Here is a 26,386-nt window from a genome sequence, read left to right as displayed (position 1 = left end):
GAGTAGAGATTATAGAAAAAGAGGGAAGATGTATGTGGCAAAGAAGACGCGATAATGCTATTAGAGATTTGAGAAGATCAGGACTAAAATCATGTGTAAGGATGATAAAATTGTTCGTAATCATAAGGTTAAGGTATTATAGATTTAAGTTTGGGTTGGATGTGAGTTAAGTAAAAGTTAGGTTGTAACGTAATGCGGTTTGATTCGGTTTGGTTCGGTTTATAAAATACAAACCGCAAACCAAACCGAACCATGCGGTTTTGTTAAAAGATGACCCAAACTAATCCGAACCAAATGCGGTTTTTTGCGGTTTCGGTTTGGTTTGGTTGGGTTTGCGGTTTTCTATTGGGTTGGTTTGGTTTTGATCACCCCTAATTTCTCTTATTACATATTATTTATTACAACTCTTTTAAATTTTCCTATTTTACCCTCTTTAATTTTCATTAATTACTTTTTTTTTTCTTTTTAATTTGTACTAGAATTCATTACCATTTTGGTATTTATACAATTCAAAATCAATTTTGTTAAAACTATTCAAACAACACTAATTGATAACAATCACTTCTATATCATTGTATCATAAATCAATTCTGTTAAAATCAATTCTACCAAACTCAATTATCTCAGAATCAATTCTGACCACCGCCAATCCAAACACACCCTTAACTGAGGTGAGCTTGTACTTTTCTTTTACTAAAAACCACTCATTTGGTTCTTACTTTCTTCTGACAATAACAACTTGTTAGTTACATTGCAATTTGCGAATAAACAAAATAACAACTAGTATTATTGCATTGGTTCCCCCATGAATAAAATAAGTTGGTAGACTAGGCAAGACTTACAACCTGTGTCAATTGACTATAACCAACCAAGTATGGATATGAAAGCACAATTGCATCCCAACTCCATTTTGCTATACTATTCTAGTTATCATTCACATGGCTGAAACATTTTTGTTTGATGTTGCTGGTTCACTATTAGGGAAGCTCGCTTCTTTTGCTTTTGAAGAGGTTGGTCGTGCCTGTTCTGTGTATGATGATCTTCAAGGGATCAAAGATACTCTGTCAATTATCAGAGGTCTTTTGTTGGATGCGGAGGAGAAGAAAAACCAACGACATGCTTTGCGTGAATGGCTAAGGCAGATTCAACACATTTGCTCTGATGCTGATGATGTTTTGGATGAATTTGGTTTGCAAGTCAAGCTAAAACAAGCTGTTGAAGATTCTGGCAGCACAAGGAGTAAGGTATGCCGCTATGTTTCTTCCTCTAACCCACTTGCTTTCCGTTTTAGAATGGCACATCAAATTAAAGATATTAGAGGCAGATTGGATAAGGCTGCAACCAATGGAGCCGGGTTTGCACTTGTGAAAATTGACGTTGAGCCTAGAGTTGCTGTGCAAAGTAGAGAAAAAACTCATTCATATGTTGATATTTCAAGTGTAATTGGGAGGGAGAAAGATAAGGACGCAATTATCAAGCTCTTGAAGCCACCTCATCCTCACACTGATGGTGATAAAAGCCTATGTGTTATTCCCATTGTGGGTATTGGAGGCATGGGAAAGACCACTCTTGCAAAATTCTTGTTCAATGATCCGAGGATCGATCAACTTTTCCAATTAAAGATGTGGGTGAGTGTCTCTGAATATTTTGACCTCAGGAAGATTGTTATTAAAGTCATCAACTCAGCTTCTGCTGCTTCTGCTTTCGATTCAGCTTCAAGTGTTGCTCACCAGGAGAATATAGACCATTTTGATATTGAGCGGCTACAAATTCATTTGAGGCGAAAACTTTCTGGTAAAAAGTTTTTACTTGTGTTAGATGATATATGGAATGGTGATCTTGTAAAATGGACTGAGTTGAAAGATTTGTTACAAGTTGGTACATCTGGAAGTAAAATCATGGTGACAACACGAAACAGATCAGTTGCTTCGATAATGGGTACCGTTCCCTCCTATGTTTTAGAAGGTCTTGATACAGAGAAATGTTTATCTCTGTTTGTCAAATGGGCTTTCAAGGAAGGAGAAAAAAAAAAGTATCCAAATCTAGTGGAGATCGGAAAAGAACTGGTGAAAAAATGTGCAGGGGTTCCACTAGCCGTGAGAACATTAGGAAGTTCTTTGTTTTTAAACTATGATTTGCACAAGTGGGAATATGTAAGAGACCATGGGTCATGGAATTCAGAAATGAAGAACGGTGATATCCTACCAGCATTACAATTAAGTTATGATCAAATGCCATCTTATTTGAAGCAATGTTTTGCTTTTCTTTCCCTTTATCCCAAAGATTTCACCTTCGATAGTGATGAAATTATAAATCTTTTTGCAGCCCTTGGGTTAGTTCAAACCCAAAATGGAAGTGAAAAGATAGATAGTATTGTAAGAGAATATATAGACGAGTTAAATTCACGATCATTTCTTGAGGATTTCAGAGACTATGGCTACTATTACAAGTTCAAAGTACATGATTTGATACATGATCTTGCAATACATGTGGCGAGAGACGACTTTGTATTGGTAAACTCGGACACTCAAAATATACCTGAGAAAGCAAGGCATTTATCAATTTTAGAAAATGTTTTACTTGACTATACTTTGATTCCAAAGTCCAAAAGAGTGAGAACTATATTATATCCTGTTCAAGGAGTGGGTCTTAAAAGTAAAAATCTTTTGCATACATGGATATTAAGATACAGATACGTACTATACTTAGATTTGAGTAGTTCTTCATTTCAGACTCTACCAACCTCGATTGCCAAATTGAAGCACCTGTGTGTTCTCTATATTCGAGATAACCTCCAAATCAAAACACTTCCCCGCTCTATTTTCAAACTCCAGAGTTTGCAAGTTTTGTCCCTCGTTGGATGCACGGAACTTGAAACATTGCCTGAGGGATTCGAGAAGTTGACAAGCCTTCGACAACTGTATATAACCACAAAACAGTTTTTTCTGTCACTGGATGAATTGGCAAGCTTGAATCATCTTCAAGCTTTGGGTTTATATCATTGTGACAATGTGAAGCTTTTGGTCAGCGGGGCACATGCACTATTCACTTCTCTTGAAGCATTGTATATTCAATCTTGTAAGAGCTTGGAGTCTTTCCCTCTTTATATTTTCCCGAAATTGCAAACTCTGGTAATTAAAGATTGTCCGATGTTCAACCTGTCGTTGAACTATGAAGGCCCAATCCAGAGGCAGAGATCGAGGTTGAAACATCTGCATCTTAAGAGTTTTCCAAAACTTTTGAAACTGCCTAGATGGATTGAAGATGCAGCAGAGACTTTAGAAACCTTGAAAATTCGAAAGTTTCCTAATCTCAAGATGCTTCCTGAATTTCCAACATTGATGACTCATCTCAAAAGCCTATATATTGAATCATGTCCCGAACTTTTGAGCCTTCCAAGTGACATGCATTGTCTCACTGCACTTGAAGAACTTCGCATTTATCGTTGTTCTGAGTTGTGCCAAAAATGTCGGCCCCCATCTGGAGAGTACTGGCCCATGATTGGCCACATCAAGCGAATTTCCATTGGAAAACATTAACGTAAGCATCAAACTTGAAGGTAAACATGTTAGGGTCTGTTTACATTCTAAAAACATTTCTAGTTTTCTTTAAATTGCCAACAAGGACAATTTTTCAGTAACATCTGCTTTATTTGCAGGATATGATTTGGGGGTTCAGTAGGTTGAGGATTCAGAATAAGCACCAATGGTTGAAAATGATTGCTCGCAAGAAGCTTTACATTCTCAGGATGTTTGTTTCCATCTGCATGTATAATTATTCTCTTCCATTCTACATTCTCAGTACTCACAATTATTTGTAAGAATTCAACATTTGTAATTTGTTCAATTTGTAATTTCAACATTTGTATATTACAGCTTGGTAACAAGTAACAACCATAAGACACATATGACAACTCTTCAAATTATAAAAACCGATAACATTTCTATTTAAAGAGACACATCGTCTGCCATTGATTCTTAGATTTGTTCATTTTGAAGGATTGTCTCAATATGTTACTAACTGCTTAGTAAGTTTGCAATTTCTCACTTTTTTAATTTGTTTTCTTTAAAGGATACATCATATGACCCTAATAATGTTTGTTGAACTTGTGTATCACCAGTTCTTACTGCTAGCTACACTAGTTGACCAAGTCTTTGTGGAAATTTTGTTTAATTTTTCTGTTATTTAATATTAGTTAATAAAGTAGTGAGGAAAGTTTAGGAGTTTCTTACTCTTAATTTCATATACAATGCATTTCAAGCAGATTGTTGTTCATTAAAACTATTGTTTTTCGCTTATGTTTTGTGAGTCATGCTTAACCAACAACAAATTGATATCTAGAGCCTTCTTCTTAAAAGGGACTTATGAGTGAACTTAGTGAAACTCACTACAAAGCCTATACACAGTTACACACTGCTTCAATTTATCAAATAGATTTATTCTCAGACACAACATTAGTAACACCTGCGTATGATGGTGAAATATCATATCAGAGCAGCATGAATTGAGGCACACTTAGAGAGAGGTAAGAGATCTCGGGAAAGCTATTGAGGAGGACCACAAAGTTCCTACTTTACCATACAATCCTACTACAAACTCTGATGAAAAAACACAAGGAAAAACGATAAGGAAGTCAAAGGAAAGAGCTTCTTTGTTAGGTGCTGTCTCACAAGACATTGTCAGTAGCTCATTTTCTACTTGCTCTTCTAGTTATGTTTTTTTCTCTTTTGCAGTAATAATGTTTTAACTGATAAATAAAATTTGTTTCCTCATTTCAACTGTTATGAGATAATTGGAGGTTCACTGAATAATGTTTTACAGTACATAGTGGAAGACAATAAAGAGAGTGAAAAAGACTTTGTCTATTATCAATGTTGACTTGACTATATGGTGTGAGGCATAGCCAGTAGCCACCATAACCACAAACTTAGATATAAACAGCATTTCTGCTCTTTCCTTAATACCATGGCAGAATTATTTCTTTTCGATATTGCTAATTCACTACTAGGGAAGCTTGTTTTTCATGCTTACGAAGAAGTTTCACGAGCATATGACGTGGATGACGATCTACAGCAATTCAAAGAAACTTTGTCAATCGTCACGGGCGTTCTGTTGGATGCTGAGTATAAGAAGGACCAAAAGCACGGGCTGCGTGAATGGATGAGACAGATTCAAAACATCTGCTATGATGCTGAAGATGTACTTGATGGATTCGACTTCCAACACAAGAGGAAACAAGTTGTCCAAGCTTCTAACAGCACTCGGACGAAGGTAGGCCATTTCCTTTCTTCCTCTAATCCAATTGTTTTACGTCATAGGATGTCACGCCAAAGCAAAGAGATTAGGGAAAGATTAGATAAGGTAGCAGCTGATGGGAACAAGTTTGGCCTTGCGAGACCCGATGTTGGTCCTCCACTTGTTATACAACGGAGAGACTTGACTCATTCCTATGTTGACGCTTCAAGTGTTATTGGGAGGGATAATGATAGGGAGGAAATTATCAGAATTTTGATGCAACCAATTGATGATGTGGGCTTGTATCTCTGACTCTGATGATTTTGACATGAAGCAAATAATTATTAAAATCATTAACTCTGCTTCTGTTTTGGCTCAAATTTCAGCTCCGCCGGGTGATGTTCTTGCTCACCAAGATAACATCAATAACTTAGATATTGAGCAACTTCAAAGTCTTCTTAGGCATAAACTTTTTGGTCAGAAGTTTCTGCTCGTGCTGGATGATATATGGAATGACGATCGTGCAAAGTGGATTGAGCTGATAGATTTGATAAAAGTTGGTGCAACAGGAAGCCAAATCATAGTGACGACACGTAGCAACTCAATCGCTTCAATGATAGGTACTCTTCCCTCGTATGTTTTAAAAGGCCTTTCTCAAGATGATTGTTTATCCTTGTTTATCAAATGGACATTTAAGGAAGGTGAAGTGATTAAATATCCAGATCTTGTGGAGATTGGTAAAGACATCGTGAAAAAATGTGCAGGAGTTCCTCTAGCTGTCAGAACATTAGGAAGTTCATTGTTCTCAAAATATGACTTAAACAAGTGGATATTTGTGAGAGATTCAGAACTATGGAACATAGAACAGAATAGAGATGATATTTTACCTGCACTAAAGTTAAGCTATGATCAAATGCCATCCTATTTGAAGCAGTGTTTTGTTTACTTTTCTCTTTATCCCAAAGATTATACCTTCTTTAGTTATGATATAACTCGGCTTTGGGTAGCTCTTGGATTAGTGCAATCTCAAGAGGGAAGTGGACAACTGAGTGATACCGGAAGAGAGTATATTGACGAGTTAAATGCCAAGTCATTTCTTCAAGATTTCAAAAACAGGGGCTATTATGACGCGTTCAAACTACATGATTTGATACATGATCTTGCTTTGTATGTTGCGAAAGAGGAGTGTGCAGTAGTAAACTCGCATACTAGGAATATACCTGAACATGTAAGACACTTATCAGTAGTAGAAAATAATTCAGCAGGTGAGACTTTGTTCACCAAGTCCACAAGATTGAGAACTATATTATCTCCCGTCAAGCGAGTGGGTCCTGACAACGGAAGTTTGTTATACACTTGGATATCAAGATACAAGTACTTGCGATATTTAGATCTAAGTAAGTCTTCCTTCCAGGCTCTTCCTAAGTCAATTGCTAAATTGGAGCACTTGCGAGTTCTTGACTTTTCTTATAATAGGAATATCAAAAGACTTCCCCATTCTATTTGCAAACTCTATAATTTGCAAGTCTTGAAACTCAGGGGGTGCAGGAAGCTTGAAACATTGCCTCAAGGGTTAGGGAGGTTGGTTAGCCTTCGGGAATTGCATATAACCACAAAGCAATCCGTTATGTCACTTACAGAACTTGCAAACTTGGACAATCTTCAAGTTTTAGTTTTTTATAGTTGTGACAAAATGAAGTTTCTATTCAATGAGGCTCACAAACTCACTTCCCTTGAAAGATTGACTGTTCAATCATGTGGTAGCCTAGAGTCCTTACCTCTCTTCATTTTTCCTAAATTACAGACTCTGTATATTTCAAACTGTAAGATGGTAAACTTAACGTCGCACAACGAAAGCCCAACTCATAGATTGGTGATTAACCATTTATATATTGAAGAACTTCTCACTCTTCTGACAATTCCTAGTTGGATTGAAGGTTCTGTAGATACTTTAGAGATCTTACACTTGTATAGCCTTCCCAATCTTAAGACACTTCCCGAGTGTATAACAACAATGACTCGTCTTAAGAGGCTTCAAATTCTTGACTGCCCTGAACTATTGAGTCTTCCAAGTGACCTCCAATGCCTCACCGCCCTAGAACTATTGTACATATATGATTGTCCTGCATTATACCGTAAATGTAAGTCTAAGTCTGGTGAATACTCGTCCATGATTGCTCGAATGAAAAACACTTCAATTAAAATTGTACCAAGAAAGGTGGAGAAATGAAGCCGTCTACCCTTGAAGGTAAATATATAATTTTGTCACTTCCATGATCCCTTTCTAAGTTTGGTCTAAAAATTCCTTTTAATCATATATCCACCCGCAAAACATTTTTTGATTCAAAAGGTTTTTTGTTTGTGCATGAGGATTGTTTCTATTTTCTTATTTAAAAACATAAAATTACAGCTGAAATTGGAAATTTATAGAGAATATAATTTGTACTTGATTCTAAGAACATTGAATTGGAGGTGACAAGACATGATTTTTTTGAGAGTAAAGTTCTCTTTATTTACAGGGCAAGGTTGACGCTGAGGCATAAATGGAAATGGAGATACATGCAAAGAAGAATTCAAGTCGTGGATTGCATTGGAGTAAATGAATGTCAGCAAAAGGATTTAGATTCTCAAAATGTTTGCATCTTTATGTTTCATGTAGCCGAAGACTTGAAAGTGATTGTTTATATTTCGAGTACTTAAAAATTTATGTTTCAAATAGCATTTGTGTTGAACTAAAGTACTTTCATAATGTATGTCGTTGAATATTTGGTGAAATAACCATCATTTAACTTTTTGAGTAGGGATGGCAATGGGCAGGGTATGGGTAGGGTACTATAATACCCATCCCCATATCCGCGGTTAGAAAAAATCCCCGTACCCGAGCCCATACCCGTTTGGATAGCAACTTTAGCACCCGTACCCGCGCCCTCTGGGTATGTATGTACCCATACCCGTACCCGTTACCCGCATTTCTAATAAAAAATAAGTATATTAACTATAAAATATCATATCATTTTAAGTTTTTAGTATCATTTAAATATTTTCAAAAAATTTATTATTAAACTATGAAATAAACAAACATTTATGTTACATATATAATGGTTTAACCTCGATGTATTTTTGAAAATTGATAGACATTTATTTTAATATAATAATATAAATCAAAATATATAAATATATATGTTGTGCGGGTATGGGGCGAACTGGGTACTAAGTTGCCCATACCCGCACCCATACCCGCTTATTTAAGTGGATAATTACCCGAGCCCGTGCCCATATCCATTTATGCGGGTTTTTACGCTACCCATTGTGGATATTTTTGTGGGTACCCACTGGGTATGGGCCAAATTGCCATCCCTATTTTTGAGTCACTACATTTATGATAGACCAACAATTTAATGGAGCATGAATTAACTATTTTCTCACTTGGGTAGTATATAACTAGATTGAGTCCCGAACATTGATGAATTTTTAAATTAATATTAAAGATTGTCTTTTTATTAAGATGGTGTGAATTAACCAATCGTTAGTTAGTTCAGTGATGATTGGCGCTGAACTTGGTAGGGAGAACCACGACTCGATCCCTCGCAATTGTGATCGGGAGGGGGCTGAAACCACTTGATGGCAGAAATGACCCCTGAACCGGACTAAACCGGTGGTGATAAACCAAAAAAAAGATGGTGTGAATTACATTTAGGGATGAAAAATAGACCAAAACCCGCGGGGCTCACTTGCACTCGAACCCGAGTGAACGGGTTGATTGGATTTAAATTCGGGTTCGGGTGCAGGTTTGGGTAGTGTGAAACCCGCACCCGAAATCCGAAACCACACCGCTTATATATTTAAATATAGGGTTAATAGTAATTCACCCCTGTAATAGTGAATTTTGCTTTTCTCCCTCCCTACCTTTTGGCAACGGTATTTTCAAAAAAGCCGTTGCCAAAACCTGCCTTTGCCAACGGTGGGGGTAAACCGAAACACGCTCATATTATAGAGGGATATTCTTACTCCAAGAGTAAGTTATCAAGACTTACTCCTCATCAAGACCATTGATTCTTTTCAATCTATGGTTAAAATTAATAACTAATTAAATGTGGAGAGAGAAAAATTATACTCATTAACTTTAACCATTAGATTGAGAAGAATCAATGGTCACGGTGAGGAGTAAGTCTTAATAACTTACTCTTGGAGTAGGAAAAGTGTATTTTGTTACGGGTTTGGGGGGAAAAACCCGAACCCAACGGGTGTGGACGTGAGTGTTATTTTGCACCCGAATAGCAATTGAGTTTGGGTTCAGATTCAGGTGCCGATTTCGGGTGCGGGTTTGGATAGTGTGAAGCCCGCACCCGACCCGATCCGTTGCTATCCCTAATTACATTATTGAAAGAGATGATCTTTTATCTTTTATTTTTGATGAATCTGTCTTCAACTAAATTTTATTTTATGAAAACAAAAGAATCTTAATTTTAGAGTAATTATGGATTTTGTGAATCAGATTGACGCGTTCTAATAATTATGGAAAAGCTGAGAGAAACAGCTACAACTTTCATGTTGGGGTCAAGGGCTGAATCGGAGTGCATAATTTCCAGAAGTTCGTTGAAGTTTGTGATTGTAGAAATTAAGTTGTTTTGGGTGATTTTTTATGGGCTTGGGTTATGTTTTCGATCCGGTTCAGATTGTAAGTGAAACCATTGGGTTGTTAAAAGAATTATGGCCATGCTACATGGATGTCATGTTTTTTACTATTCACAAAAACAATTGAAATTTGTATGAATCACGAGTAACTAATCCTCTAAGGCAAATTCTGCTAGTTACAATTTCCACATACCTTTGAGGTTTTTAATCTTTAATCAAATTTCTTTTTCCTTTGAATATTAATCTATATGTCTTGTTTGCTTAATTTGAGTTATATAGAATATTATTAATTTATTCCGATTGAATGATGTTCCTTGACTTTTATCGTTGCTTAATCGTTAAACTGTGTATGTTAAAATCACGTTTGCTTAATTCGTTGTTAATTGGCGTTGTAATCGGTAGGGAAATAGAATTCGTTTAAGGGATTGCAGTTTTATGAACCAGTGGTAAGTCGGTACCCGAATCAGTAGAATTGCTTGGGATACAAGTCATTAGAGTAGACTATAAGAAAAGAGGAGAGATTGTATGTTTTCGGTGTGGTCTTTTTTAGTTGTTTGAAGTAATTTGTTACTGTATTTAAATGTCTATTACAACTTACCATAGTATTCAACTATCAAATATATGATTATACCATAGTATTTGGTTGACCTTAAAAATACATTCTATTTTGTTAATTACAAACTTAAAATTTGTTAGATAAATGTGGTTGTTGGTGGATACGAGGCAGCCCTTGAACAAAGAAAGTGTTGATGAAGATCGAGCTTGAAAACTCAAAGCGTGTGAATTTCACACTAACATTTAGGAACAATTCGCCCCCACCAATTATTGTATATTGGATGCAATTGAGATTAACGGCGAATTCCCTTCATGATACTTTAAATTCCTTAATGTGAATTGCACAAACACACTAAACGTATCTTTTGATAATAGTTTACGGAAAAATGTTTTCTACACTTTACTCATGCATTAATAAAGTGAAAGAATGATTTTATTATAATTGAAATGGTGGAAAAATGAATGTGAATATTTCTATTTTCGTGTGTCTTTTCTAATTCACAAGTGTCTCTATTTATAGAGAAAATGATACTACTATCACTTAGTGAAAGGAAGCACCCTTTGAATAACTAGTGTGATACCCGTGCGTTCGCACGGGTACCCGTCGTTTTCGCGCATTTGGATTGAGGAAAGTAAAAGGTATTAATAAAAAATTAAATTTGGGTTAAAATAAAAAAAGTTATAAAAATTCTCATATTAAAAAAGTTAATATTGAAAATAAAAAGTAATTAATAAAATAAAGTTTATATTATAATAGATTGAATAATACATCTAAGGATGCATTTAAGAAATGTAACTTTATGTTCCCGTTAATATTTAATATTTTGATCAATAATTCATGTTCTCGTTAGTATCAATATTTTATTCAGTAATTTCATGTTACCGTTAATATTTAATATTTTGATCAGTAATTTCATGTTCCCGCTAATATTCATTATTTTAATCAGTAACTTCGTATTCCCGTTAATATTCCAAAGTTGTTCTTGTTAATATTTAATATTTTGATCAGCAACTTCATGTTCCCGTTAATATTCATTATTTTGATCAATAACTTCGTGTTTCCGTTAATATTCATTATATAAATCAATAACTTTGTGTTCCTGTTAATATTCCGAATTTGTTCCCGGTAAAATTGAAAAAATTTATCAGTTACTTAATGTTTTTGCTAATATTCAAAAAATTACCAGTTACTTCGTCTTCTCATTAATATTCAATATTTTGTCAATAACTTCGTGTTCCCCTAATATTTATTATTTTAATTAGTAACTTTGTGTTCCCGTTAATCTTCAAATTTTAGATAAGTGAGTTAATGTTTTCGATAATATTCAAAATTTTGATAAATAACTTCGTAGTGTCCTTAATATTTAATATTTTAATGAATAACTTCGTACTCCCGTTAACATTCAATATTTTGAATATTAACGGAATACTCGTGCATTCGCACGATTACCAGTGTGATAATATTTTTATAAAGTTAAATGTTAGTAAAAAGTATTGACGAAGAAAATAAAAAGTATTAGTAAAAAGTATTAACCTGAATTACCAAAAAGTATTAATGATTTTCTTTTTTTATAGCATGCTCTTTTCTAAAAAATAGTTGCATTGTTACCAAGCTCTAATTTTTATTTATTTATTATGAGAACAAAATTCACCATATTTACTGATATCGTTAATTTGTAGACCGTTTTCATTGGTTTAGTTTTATGTTTTATTATCACATGTATATACACTCTTATCATCTAAAATTAAGAAGGTTCACACCTTTTCATATAATAAAGTTGGAAGAGATATAAGAGCATCCACATCCATACAATCCAATTTGGTGGTATAAATAGACCCCACTTAATATAATATATTATTTCACACTTATCAATTATTTAAACCACCTAATTAAAATTTGTAAATATCCATACTACCCATCTAAAACTTTAAAATGAGTCCCACTAATCACACAATATACACTAACTTAACATTTAATATAATAAAAAATTGAAAAGCACCGTAGCATTATTTGGATAATGTGGTTATGTAATACTACACCATTTGCATTCAATTATCCATACTATTCTGACACAAGTGATACATGTGGCAAATACCACCCCCCAATATTTATGCTCTAAGAGTTAATAATCAAAAAAGGATATAAAAATTCAACTATAAGCACAGTAAAAAATTCTAAGAGGATAAAAGAGAAATTAAACTGAAACTTACTTCTCTTTCAAACTTATATAAAGACCTTGAGGACGAATGAAGATGGATCGAAGAGCACCCTGATTAAACATTAGTTAGGGCAAGAAAAACTAAGTTAATTTGGAATCGTGTCAACAAAAGAGTCAAGTCAGTGTTATATAAACCTAGCCAAAACAGTCATAAACTCGCATTACAATTCATACACAATCTTCACACATTTTCGCTAACCTACTGCACGTTGCATTCAAATACTACACAACCATGTATCATTTTCAAACTAATCATCCATCATGAACATAACTGACAGTTAGCATACACCCTGCTATATTTACCTACATTAACACAAAAAATCACACCAAAAGCTCCATAACCTTCTAATTCTTTAACAAGTTCAAGTACAAACCAAATTATCAAGTGTCCACTTACAGTTTCAGTTAAAAGAAAGCAGCTTCGAAACGCAAATCACAAGTCAGTTTCAAACCTTGAATCTCACACCTACAAATGAAATTGTTGATGATATTAATCACCACATTTTTGAATAACTTGGCAGGAGAAGAAATTAAATTTATTATGATTTACTATTTTGTTTTTAAGTTTGTATCCAAGCTGAAACAATTAAGTGTAACTCGTAAAACTGAAGAAATCATTCGAAAGACCGTTAGCCCCAATAAAAGTGTATGTATACCTCTTCAAGTCGCTTTCTCAGAGCATTATGTCCGCTGCATCATTAGGAGCATAAGTTTTTGTTTGGAGTATAGAGCTTATGTTATCGAAAGTCGACATATATGTTATCGGCACAACAATGTTTATATAAATTCCCTATCACAGAAAGAAAGTTATACACCCTATCATAAACAAAGTTATTAACACCAAAATCATTGTTCCAACCAGAAAACTAAAATATTGGAAGGAGAAAATAAAAATGCAAGGGAGAAAACACAACAATCAATTCATCAATAATCTCCACCTTCACCATTGAAGGCCAAATGCATAAAAACCTGATAAACAAAAACAAAAACAGAATACAAAAATAAGGGCAGAGTTAAAAATAGATCATCAACAACATAAACTTAGTTTCGTAGATCTAAGGTGAGATGGATAAAAGTATCATTCTTGTCACACAAATTGAAAATTAAATCACACAGACTTCAAATAATTTATGAACTACAAAACCAACAACTTGAACATACCTTTCTTTAAGTTGAGCAGTAGATGAATCAACTATGGATTGTTGCGATTGAACGGTTACAGATCTGAAAATGGTAAAACTGAAGGATATGGAGATTTTGAAATGAATGTAAAACAATAAAGTAAAAAGCAAACCATTAAAATCTGAGGAGAATCAGTGTCTTCTTCGTCGTATGCGATTCAATTCCGACCACCACAGACAACGAAATCAAAACCCTACCATAGAAGCGTTGATCTGAAAAAAAATAGTCATGTTAATAAACAACATAGAAGTTACAAATTTCATAGGTTGAGAAAACAAACCATCAACATCACGATATCATTAGCAACGTGTTCATCGTCACCATCAACATCATATTCATCTGCACAAAAATCTGAAGAAGAACAATATCAGAGAAAAAAAGACAAAAGAAAGAGGAAGAGGAAGAGAGGGGTGAAGGAAGAGAGAGCGTGATGTTTTTCAAAATAGAAGCAACCCTAGGGTTGGTAGTAGAAGCAAAAGAAAAGAAAGATGGTTAAGGCATCCACGTGGCAGTATTTGGTAACAGAATGACAATATGGTATTTTCCAGATAAGTGAACTTTCTTATATTGTAGATATTCAGCACCAGAATTAATGAACCAATAATTACTTTAACGTTCATCACTTTTCATAAACATTACAATGGTTCAGTGGATGGGGCGCTACTCTGCCAACCAGCAGTTGTGCGGGTTTGATTCCTGTAACGTTACATTTTGAATGTTTATTTTATTACCGTTAATAATAGCTTTAACGTCCAAATAATATTTTGGAAATCTCTAACAAAATTTATAAATTCTACCGAATTTATATGGATCTTCGTGTTTTCATGTGACATAAATTTTAACAAATAAAATATAATGTATAGAAAACTATATTTCAAAATTGTATTATAGCATTCTTTGATGGATACTTATATGTAGACACCATTTAATTTCTAAACACCAAATTGACACTCCATTCACGAGGCATGTTAGTGTGACTCATCCAACAAAAATCAAATTCAATTAATTTAAGAGGTGTCTAAAGCATTTCCCTTCTTTAACCGGATATACTTCTGAGATCATCAAACCGATGCAGTAGACCTTGATAGAATTAGCCTTCACCATATATGAACCTAAAACATATAACCTACTACAAAGCCCCCATTTAACAACTAAATTCAACCAAGCTTTCATAATCAACACAGCAAAGCAAATAAATTACAACTAGTATTGTTGCATCGGTTCCTCATGAATAAAATAAGTTGGTGTCACTGTCTAGCTGAATGTATATATGAAAAGGAGTATTGTATCTCAAAGCACTATTACCACAACTACATACTACATACATATATTTCTGCTTTTCTTCCGTTTTCATTAACATGGCTGAATCATTTGTTTTTGATATTGCTAATTCACTCCTAGGAAAGCTTGCTTCTTATGCTTACGAAGAAGTTTCACGAGCCTATGGTGTGTACGACGATCTACAGCAATTCAAAGACACTTTGTCAATTGTCAAAGGTATTCTGTTGGATGCTGAGTATAAGAAGGACAAAATGCATGGGCTGCGTGAATGGATGAGACAGATTCAAAACATCTGTTCTGATGCTGAAGATTTATTTGATGGATTTGAGTTCCAACACAACAAGAAGCAAGTTGTCCAGGCTTCTAACAGCACTCGGACAAAGGTACGCCACTTCTTTTCATTCTCTAATCCAATTGTTTTCCGTTCTAGGATGGCATACCAAATCAAAGAGATTAGGGACAGATTAGATAAGGTAGCAGCTGATGGGAACAAGTTTGGCCTAACAAATATTGATATTGGTCCTGAACTTGTTTTACAAAGGAGAGAATTGACTCATTCCCATGTTGATGCTTCCGATGTAATTGGGAGAGAGAACGATAGGGAAGAAATTATCAAGCTTTTGATGCAACCATATCCTAAAGATGATGATGGTGATAAAAGTTTGTGTGTTATTCCCATAGTAGGAATTGGAGGCTTGGGAAAGACCACACTTGCAAAGTTTGTGTTTAATGATAAGAGAATGGATGATCAACTTTTCCAATTGAAGATGTGGGTTTGTATCTCTGACTACGATGACTTTGACATCAAGCAAATAATTATTAAAATCATCAACGCTGCTTCTGCTTCCATTTTCAATCCAAATTCAGATCCACCGAGCGTTACTCTTGATCACCAAGAAAACATCAACAACTTGGATATTGAGCAACTACAAAGTCGCCTTAGGCATAAACTTTTTGGTCAGAAGTTTTTGCTTGTGCTAGATGATATATGGAATGATGACCGTGGAAAGTGGATTGAGTTGATAAATTTAATCAAAGTTGGCGCAACAGGAAGTCAAATCATAGTGACAACGCGTAGCAACTCAATTGCTTCAATGACAGGTACAATTCCCTCCTCGTATGTTTTAAAAGGTCTTTCTCGAGATGATTGTTTATCCTTGTTTGTCAAATGGGCATTTAAGGAAGGTGAACAAGATAAATATCCAAATCTAGTGGAAATCGGAAAAGAAATTGTGAAAAAATGTGCAGGGGTTCCACTTGCTGTCAGAACATTAGGAAGCTCATTGTTCTCAAAATATGATTTAAATAAGTGGATATTTGTGAAAGATTCTGAGTTATGGGACATAGTACAAAAGAAAGATGGTATTTTACCTGCACTGAAGTTAAGCTATGATCAAATGCCATCCTATTTGAAGCAATGTTTTGTTTACTTTTCTCTTTATCCCAAAGATTATACCTTCAATAGTAATGATATAGCTAGGCTTTGGGTAGCTCTGAGACTAGTACAATCTCGAAATGGAGGTGAAAATCTAATGGATATTGCAAGAGAATATATAGACGAGTTAAATTCTAGATCATTTATTCAAGATTTTAAAAGCTTAGGCTATTTTGTCACGTTTAAAGTACATGCCTTGATACATGATCTTGCTCGGTATGTTGCGAAAGAGGAGTGTGTGGCAGTGGACTCGCGTACTATGAACATACCTGAACACGTAAGACACTTATCCGTTGTTGAAAATAATTCAGTAGACAATGTTTTGTTCCCCAAGTCCAAAAGTTTGAGAACAATATTATTTCCCATCAAGGTTGAGGGCCTTGACCAGGGAACTTTGTTGGATACATGGATATCAAGATACAAATACTTGCGATATTTAGATTTAAGATACTCTTCCTTTGAGACTCTGCCTAATTCATTTTCTAAACTGAAGCATTTGCGATATCTCGACCTTTGTTATAATAAAAAAATCAGAAGACTTTCTTATTCTATTTGCAAACTCCATAATTTGCAAGTCTTAAAACTCATTGGATGTATGGGGCTTGAAACATTGCCTCAATGGCTAGGGAGTTTGATTAGTCTTCGGGAATTGTTTATAACAACAAAGCAATCAATTATGCCACTCGCATTATTTACAAACTTGAACCACCTTCAACTTTTGGTTTTTTATAAGTGTCATAATATGAAGTTTCTATTCAGCGAGACACAACGACTCACTTCGGTCGAAACATTGATTGTTGAATTATGTGGTAGTCTAGTGTCCTTGCCTCTCTTTATTTTTCCTAAATTAAAAACTCTGGTAGTTTCAAAGTGTCAGATGGTAGATTTGTCATTGTACAATGAGAATCCAATCCAAAGATTCATGATGAACCATTTATATATCGCAAGACTTACCGGGCTTCTGACAATTCCTAGTTGGATTGAAGGTGTTGTAGATACTTTAGAGACCTTACAAGTTTATGAACTTCCCAATCTTACAACACTCCCCGAGTGTCTAACAACAATGACTCGTCTTAAGAGACTTTGGATTTCTTGTTGCCCTCAGTTGTCGAGTCTTCCAAGTGACTTCCATTGCCTCGCCGCCCTTGAACATTTGTACATATATGATTGTCCTGAATTATACCTAAAATGTCAGCCTAAGTCTGGTGAGTACTGGCCGATGATTGCTCGCATGGAAATCACTTCAATTGAAATTCTACAAAGAGAGGTGAAGGAATGAAGTCGTCTACCCTAGAAGGTAAACAAAACATTTTGTGAGTTTTAATTTGGCTTGTTGTGTAGTTACCTGTTAGTTATTTCAATGAGTTGTTGCGATTGATGTTTGTTATTTCCATAATTTGTTTGAGAGTAAAGTTTTCTTTACTTGCAGGGTAAGGCAAGGTTGATGATAAGGAGCGTGGAAAATGAATGTCAGCAAGACCATTTGGATTTTCAAAATGTTTATATGTATGTTTGATGTAGCCATGTAGGCAAAGAATTGAAAGTGACTGTTTTATACTTCTAGTACTCCAAACATTTATGTTTGAAATAGCATTTGTGTTTAACTACAGTACATCTTTCATAATATTTATTGTATATATGGTGAAATAATCGACCAGGATCATAGACAACAAGTTCATGGTGCATGGATTCACTATAATTATACATGTTTTCTTAAGAAAAGTATGTTCTTTCCAATAGTCCGATCTAGACGACTAGGCCATCGCGACCTTTTCGCAATAGTCAAAGTGAATGTCATCGCGACTGCTTTGATCAAGACGACTAGGCTATCGCGGACCTTTTCGCAATAGTCAAAGTGAACGTCATCGTGGCTGCTTTGATCAAGACGGAAATACCATCACGAATCTTGTCGCAATAGTCAAAGCGAACATCATTGCGACTGCTTTGATCAAAACGTCTAGGCCACCACGGACCTCGTCGCACCAATCGATACAACGTCACCATGACCTCTTTTCTGACCAGATTGATCAAAACCCCTAAGCAAGCTGGTCAACCATATTCGACATCACGGTCACACATTCCATACAGTATAAAATCTGGAACATCCCGACATGTTACGCGGGCTTCCCGCATAAGAGAAATCTTACAATACATAAATCCTTACGAAAATACATTTAATTGTTACGACATAACGTTCGGGGCTCACGAAGAGTTCTCATCTGATTTCAAAATCGGAGAGCTGTATATATCACTATAACGAAAGCAACAAAGAGGAATAAAATTCTTTATTAATGATTAACAGAACAAGTACAAAATGCAAGTACAAGAATAACATTGTTTCTAGTTAGCGGATTTATGGCCTTCCAAGCGAAGGTATTCAAGTCAATCCTCGTCCCAATCTTCGTCAGCTTTGGAGTCAAAATCATGTTCCATAGCCGCCTTCTTGGTCTTCAAAGATTATGACCTAGTCTTCAGGGACTGATTTTTCTCAGAGAAAGAAACAATCTAAGTGGAATGCTTTGGCTTCCTAGAGGAGTCCGCAACGACCCCCTTCTTCCTTCTCGTATCACGGGACTTCGAGACTTCAGAGGTTTTTTCGTCTTTGATCTTATCCATAACTAAGAGGCAAGAAAGATCTAGGGATCAGAAGTTCCCTAGCCTCCCCTTATACAAGAAGTTTGAAAACATAGATAATATTGAAAAACATTTAATACCTAGGTGTAATATAGTGAGAGAACTGACTTTTGTTTTGTTTTTCGTAAAACATGTTACGGTTAGCAAGAGTCGCCACCGACTTTTACTTTATCCAATTTAAGAAAGGTATAAAAGAACAGGAAAGACCTTGATAGATTTTAAGTTCGGGGGTAAATTATACAAAGGGAAGGCACTAGCATCCTTTGTATCCATGGGCTCTTAATTGTTTAACTCATTTTACTTGCTTTTTGATAAATGGTGTGTGTATAGAAAAAAGTGTAACTTTGTAATGATTCTCGTATGAATGTATATAAAGTGTTTATTTTTTAAAGTATTTGTGAAAGAATGATGTTTGAAAATATTTTGTAAAAAAAGTTTGACTTTGTAATGATTCGTGTAAGAATGTATACAAAGTATTTTCTTTTGAAAATAATTTTGAAAGTGTGAGGTGTGAAAAGTAATTTGAATTTTGAGTTATGAGCAAGCATTTAAGAGCGTCTTACCCACTCAAGGCCGTTCTTGTTATTTTCTTTCTCCTTTGTGGATAGGACTATCCTTACCATTAGTTAGTAAGTAGTATTATCTTTTGGATGTGAAGGGACAGGCGTAGGGTCATCGCATGGTCATAGAAGGCAGCATTGTAAGGATACCTTAGCAATTCGAAGGGACTATAATCATTTTTCCGTAGGGTCATCAAGGGACAAGTAGGCAACTCGGAGGGTCATCGAGGGACTATGATCTTTATACCAAAGAGACTACGATGATATTATTCGTAAGCTTCTTTTGTTAAAGTATCCCTACGTTCGAGGGACATGACCAATTTAATCGTAAGGAAACAAGAGAGATTACCCTAGAGGTGAAGTGTGCAAAGTGTGTTTGATTCAATTATTTAATCTTGAGTTAGGTTTTCTAGCATTCATTGATTAGTCATGCTATACAATCCTATTAAACTATCAGTTAAATATATACAAGAGATAAAAATATAAAATGCGAGAAAGTAAAACCTACGCTATTACATAGCTTAGGGAGAGATACATAAGTGTAAACAATGCGAGAATATAAACCCTAAATTATTACATCTTGTGAGCAGTTACAATATTTAGAAAAATGCAAAGAAAATTAAAGCTACGTTATTACAAGACTTCGCGATGAGAAATGTACAAAAATGATAAATGTACAAAAATAATATGTAACTCGCTAAAATATCCATAACAGCCCAAAGCCTCAAGATAGTACCTCACAATCAAAATAAAAATGTTAGTAATGACATGAGAAAATAGCAAAGTTATAAACAATTATCAGAAAAAATAATTAACTAACAAAAAATCTAAATAAAAACTAAATTAAATTTTAAAGAGAAAATAAGCATTTAATAAAAAATATATTTTTTGAATTTTAATATTTAATAAAGAAACTAACCAAAATATTTTTGTGTTTTATTTGTTTGAACCTAATTATGTGGAGAGAAATACTTTTTTGTAATTTATAATATTTGATTCTTTGTGTTTTCGGAATAATGATTATCAAGATAGAGACAATTCAAGTAAATCTATAATTAAATAACAAACATTCAAATAAATCTAAATAATTAATTAAAACTAAACAATATAGTAAAAACTAAGAAAAAGTAAAAAGTGAGGTTAGAGATAATCAAATTTCATACGTACCAGTACAATACAATGGTATCTTTCCCTTTTTTTTTTGGTTGTATTTGGAACCAATATAATATGAGTATTCACTTTGATAAAACCACATACCAAGAAATTTTATTTGACTTTTCAAACTTGAAGGTTCCTCTTCCTCTTCTCTTGCGAGGCTGATGGAGCCCGACAGCAGCGGATGTGTGGGAATTTTTATATGGGCAATATGTACATGTGAAATGTGTGTAAGGATTATGTACCATGGATGAAATGAAATAAGAGTTTGGGAGAAGAACTATTGTAAGTGTACCTATGTACTTGACAAGTTAGTGAATGAATGACTTTTTTATACGTGAGAGAGTGGTTGGAGGAGAGAGAGTTTTTGGGTTAATTATTATATAGTTAAAAGTGTAGGAATTTGTTTGAGGGACTATTTATATCTGAAAATTAGGGTTTGACAATAAAGGTGATTCATCTAATTTGAAATGATTTTTGAAAATTGAGATTGATTGAGATTTGATTCATAATTTGGTGAATAAGATTACGAATCTGTACATTTTTGTAAATTTGTGCAAAATTCGATTGGAAAAGAAATTGATTTGAAAAGATTTCATTTATTTTTTGGATTTTTAACTATTTTTTTTACCTAAAATAAAGATTTTAATGAAAAAAATAATGTTTTAAAAATGCATAATAAATAAATACGAAAATAAAAATTAAATGATTAAATTTTTTTTTTTGATGATTTTTGATTAAAAAGTGCTTAAAAATGAAAATTTGACTATTTTAAAAAAATGCATATTTAATTAGTACGAAAATTAATTAATAAAATGAGAAAAATATATTTTATTTTTGAATATAAATGAAAATAAAGTTAGAACTAAAGTTAGAAACAAATAAAAGGGAAAAAAATGTCAAAAATGAGATTTGAACCCGGGACCTTGTACTTCGTAAGCCTTACACTCGAATTCTTACCAACTGGCCTATGTCACTTATTTGAAATAAAATGACATTTGCAAATATATGAGGGCAAATTTTGGGGTACAACACTAAGGTTTCTCAAAGGCACGATAGCCCAAAGCCAAGCCGGCTTGAGAGCACGACTATTAACTACTCGGATGAAACGTGAACTATAAAATACTGAGGCAATTAATTTGGCAAAATCACAAAAACATGAAACAAAAGGCTACAAGGGCCAGGATCATTGTACACGCCGCCAGAGGCTTCAAAAATTTACAAACAAAGGAATAGAAATGTAACAACAATAAACAAAAACATCACTGGCAAGGCTGGTCTGCACGATCATCATTGATATGTCTGACCGGGAACTCCTTGTCGAGCATTCCCTCGACCTCAGAGGCGTCGGATTCTGGATCCACCAACTGACCCTCACGGATAACCTTGAAGAAGTCCATTTCATCAACATTAAGGCCAGGTTACAAAACCAGAGCCTGCGTCTTCACCCTATCGAAAGCCTCATCGCCAGCAAATAGGGCTTCGAGCTTAGCTTCCTTTAACAAAGCCCTAAGTTCTTTGTTGTCCTTGTTCAAACACTCGTTGTCCTTCTTCAACTGCTTAACTTCTTCCCCTGCCTTCCTAAGCTTCTCGACCTCCTGAGCAAGCTGCCGATTTGCTTCATCAAGCTTCTCGGTCTGGGCTTTCAGGGCCTCCTCCAACTTAGTTACCTCTTGGGACAGATGACGCTCGACCTTATCATAATCATCACCGGCCTCAAATAGGACACGTACCATCACGGTGCTCCGCATTAAATGGGCTCCCAATTTGGCAGTCAATTGTTGAGGGCCGATCGATTTCGCTATAGCAATATCCCCTTCGGCGTTCAGATGGTCATAGAGGAACTTCAATCCATTGAAGCTATTTTCCCAAAACTTGAACTCGGGGCTCGACCAAGATTGATGACTATTCTTCCCGGTACCCTGCATCACATTAGTCATGGCCTGATCAATACTGCTAGTCGGATTAAGTTATGAGGTGAACGAATAATCCACAAGGCACAGTGAGTATAAAAAACAATACCTAAGAAAGACCAGAGCGTCACTTGGTCATCCGAATTCTCCATAATGTCTTTAGTTTTCATCAAGGAAAAGGAGTCCAAAAAAGAAAGAGCTTGAATCTCGTCGGCATTCAATTTGTCAAAGTCATAGCCAACCATAGGAACAGGGTCCTCGGTCCAATAAAGAGAAAAGCACCGGCTCCCATCAGATGGGCATAGAACTTCCGGACACTTCTCACCCCTTTATCCGAATAAATTGGTTCTTAAAGTCTTTATAGTTTGAGGTGAAAGCCCCGAGGAAATTCCTCCCGGCGATCCGTTGATGCTTATCCAACCTCCTTTATCAGCCCCTTTTGACTCAAAAAGGAAAAAGAAGATACCCAGAGATGGGTCAGTGAGCAGAGCATCACATATGAATTCAAAAGCTTTGATAAAGCCCCACCTGTTAGGCCAGATCTGGACTGGGGACACGTTCAGGGAGGCTAACAACTCGACTTCAAAGTCGGTAAAGGGAAATTAAATTCGAAAATCGTCCAAAATACTCAAATAGAAATAGAAAAACTCATCACTAACACCCTTCGAACGGAAGAGGCATACAACTTCCCCTTCCTCACACAACTCCAAGACCACGTCTTCTTCATTGCCAGTAGACGAAATATCTCTCTTGGCCCGAAGCTTACGCATATCATCTCGAGTCGTCGAGCTTTTCTTATACTTTAGCACCTCAGCATCAATAAAAGACCCTCCCATTTTTGTAAAAACTTCTACCGAACATGACGACCCAGAATATGAGTCAGTGTCCTTGAGGATTCATAGAGGTCTCCATACACCTCATGTATAATTTGACTAAAGTCAACCTTACTCATATGATCTTTACATGACTTCATACATTGCTTCTAGAGAGCTTTCCTCTCTTTAGCAGTATGGGGAACAATGAAATTCCACGACTCATCACATTACCTAATAATAGCCATGGTAAAGAACAGAAGAATAAGAAAAGGGAAGTTACCTGATGAAGAGAGTCGGAGACGAAGAAAAATGTTCCTGAGCGAATCTTACGTGAGGAAAATTTGAAATCTTAAAAGGTGGAAGAGAAGAAGAGCGAACGTTTACTTTTTTGAAATAATCAGACTAAGGGCTAATATAGTAGGTTTATGATCCGTAAATGCTCATCATTAGTGGCACATTTGTGGAATTAAAAGTGGCAATCAGTAGGAGAAACTTACTGACACACGGAAGATCAGGAGTTTTTGGCCATTGGATGAACAAGAAGATCTGACATGCCTAACCGACCCAAAGTAAACTCTCCGAACCAAACTATTCATCCCAACGGAATTTTAGCTCGGGGGCTTGTACATACTTGGAATATTTAGGCCGACTAGGCAAGCTGGTACCAAAGCAGAAGGATATGATCGGTCATGATCCACAGCCCGAAATGGAATCTCGACCCAGTTTGAGATCCCTAGCCGACCAAGACAGTTATCGCAGACCGACAGATGTAATCATAAATGAGCTCGGGGATGTTCAACCCAGGATACCCGTAACCGTCGTTTGCACATCAATAGTCTTCACCAGTATGGAAGTTTCATCTCTTTAAGAGCCAGACGGCGGAAGTTTCGACAGTTCACTCATTTATGGAGGGAACCCAATGTTCCTCCATTTATGAGGGTGATTATGGCTCCAACAGCTTTAAATAGGGCATCCATATGAGGAATAAGCTAGAGGTATCTTTTCTTTAGCTCGCATCAGCTGTGCAACTCAAATTCCTAAAGCTAAACACCACAAACTCCAGTGTGACCTCGCCAGAATCTTCTTCCGGGAGGTAATCAAAAGTGTTCTACATGAACAAATTTCTTTTATTTAATTTTTATTAACAGCTAATGATAAAAATCTATGATTAAAAATCTGAAATAGATAGTAATAAAATCTGATGGATCCAAGCCTTGGGCCTGCCCAACAAATTGCTAGTTCACTCCCATCTAGACCCACGTACATATCATTTTGGTTGGGCAAAATCTGTACAAGAAACAATTACAAGTGGGCCTTCTATGCCAGATTTAGCGCTACACACTCGTATTTCCAGCACTCACCCTCTGTTCTTTTTTTGATACAACAAAACTCTGTTGGGCTAATATTTTGGGCCTGCGCCAATATCCCTTGACCAAATCCCCATAATCTCAATTGAACCCGCTAACTCCTTTAAAATTGTTAGATTTAGGTTTTTACATAGTTTTTTCTCTATTCTTTTTAAGTAATAAAACCTTAATAAAAAACAAAAATATCTTGGTCTTCTTAATAGATTTTAGGATAATTGTTGTTTTTAATTGGTAATTTTTTGTATAAAAAATGCTCATAAAAATAGTAATCTTTTTAGGTCAATTCTTGTACAAATTTTTGAATTGTTTTCTTCATGTTCTATGCCAATTTCAATACAATTGTGTTTCTTGTTTTTTGGTTGATTTGTGACGTACTCTTGATGCATGCTCCCCTTAGGTTTATCGCCTTTGTTTATTGTTGGATGATGAGTCACTCAATCATATTTGAGTACAACGACTTTTTTCTTATTCACATGCTCCCCCTAAGTTTTATTACCTTTGTTTATTGTTGGACGATGAGTCACTCGATTAGAATTGAGTATCACGACTTCGTTTTTATCTGCATGACCACCTTAGGTTTATTGCCTTTGTTCATTGTTGGACGGTGAGTCACTCAATTAGAATTGAGTATCACGAATTCGTTCTTTGTTACAGGTTCTCTTAGGAATAGTCTTGTAAATTTTAGGAACTAATTGGCATTTGTATAGTTTCTTTAGCCTTCAATTGCATGTTCCCATTTTGTGGCCTATTTGCTTGTCTAGCTTTGATGCATGTTCCTTTCAATCCTAACTATAAGACTACCATTGTATGATAACATTAGGAATGTAATTTCCCTTAGATTCTTCATTCCCTTTTGCATTCCCTTTCTTTTTCTTTTCAACTTTCATAACACTTAACAAATACTCAAATTCAAAACCCCTAAAAGACACAATCCAATTCTTTCGCCTCATCGGTGACTCCTTTTCATTAAGGGTAAAGTTATTTCCGCTCGATTGCATCGAAGGTCGTTCCTATTGCGAGAGCTCGAACGTTAATTCCACCCATTAAAAAACACAAACAAACAGAAATTGTTGAGCCGAACTACGACACTCTGATTCCTACAAAATGATACGTAGGCATTAGGTGGTGGGACCTAAGCGAGCACAACTATTTAAAAACTTTTTTCCCCGTATTTTCTTTTCTTCCTTTTTGCATGCATTACCTTTTAGCAAGTAAGTAGTTAAGTAGACACACCCTTTGATTAGAAACGAACAAGAGCGAATCCCGTCGAGTACGACAGATGTGAGGGGTGCTAATACCTCCCCCTTGTGTAATCGACTCCCCTACCATTCTCTTGGTCGTAAGACCTTCCTTTCCCCGTTTGAGGATTGCTGTGCATTTCCTTTCCCTTATTGGGATTA

General features: G+C 35.3%; 2 protein-coding genes and 1 pseudogene across 3 annotated transcripts; all 3 read left to right on the top strand.

Moving 5' to 3' along the window:
• Positions 1–837: 837 nt before the first annotated feature.
• Positions 838–4,267, top strand: LOC131612629 (disease resistance protein RGA2-like). Of its 2 annotated transcripts, none has more exons than XM_058884390.1 (2): positions 838–3,540; positions 3,659–4,267. In XM_058884390.1, the coding sequence occupies exon 1, from the start codon at positions 939–941 to the stop codon at positions 3,537–3,539; it is 2,601 nt and encodes an 866-aa protein (XP_058740373.1). In that variant the 5' UTR covers positions 838–938; the 3' UTR covers position 3,540; positions 3,659–4,267. The 2 variants fall into 2 exon arrangements, with proteins under 2 accessions (XP_058740373.1, XP_058740372.1); XM_058884389.1 differs by having other exon boundaries at positions 838–3,559; positions 3,659–4,264.
• Positions 4,268–4,818: 551 nt separating this feature from the next.
• Positions 4,819–8,326, top strand: LOC131610320 (putative disease resistance protein RGA1; annotated as a pseudogene).
• A 6,672-nt stretch (positions 8,327–14,998) lies between these two features.
• On the top strand, positions 14,999–18,965 carry LOC131612628 (putative disease resistance protein RGA3). The gene is made up of 2 exons (XM_058884388.1): positions 14,999–17,839; positions 17,972–18,965. Exon 1 carries the CDS (start codon positions 15,185–15,187, stop codon positions 17,819–17,821), a length of 2,637 nt encoding a protein of 878 aa, XP_058740371.1. The 5' UTR covers positions 14,999–15,184; the 3' UTR covers positions 17,822–17,839; positions 17,972–18,965.
• The last annotated feature ends 7,421 nt before the right edge of the window (positions 18,966–26,386 follow it).

This window comes from Vicia villosa, linkage group LG6 (assembly GCF_029867415.1).
Source record: "Vicia villosa cultivar HV-30 ecotype Madison, WI linkage group LG6, Vvil1.0, whole genome shotgun sequence".
Classification (NCBI taxonomy): Eukaryota; Viridiplantae; Streptophyta; class Magnoliopsida; order Fabales; family Fabaceae; genus Vicia; species Vicia villosa.
This window is presented reverse-complemented; position numbering and strand designations above follow the sequence as displayed.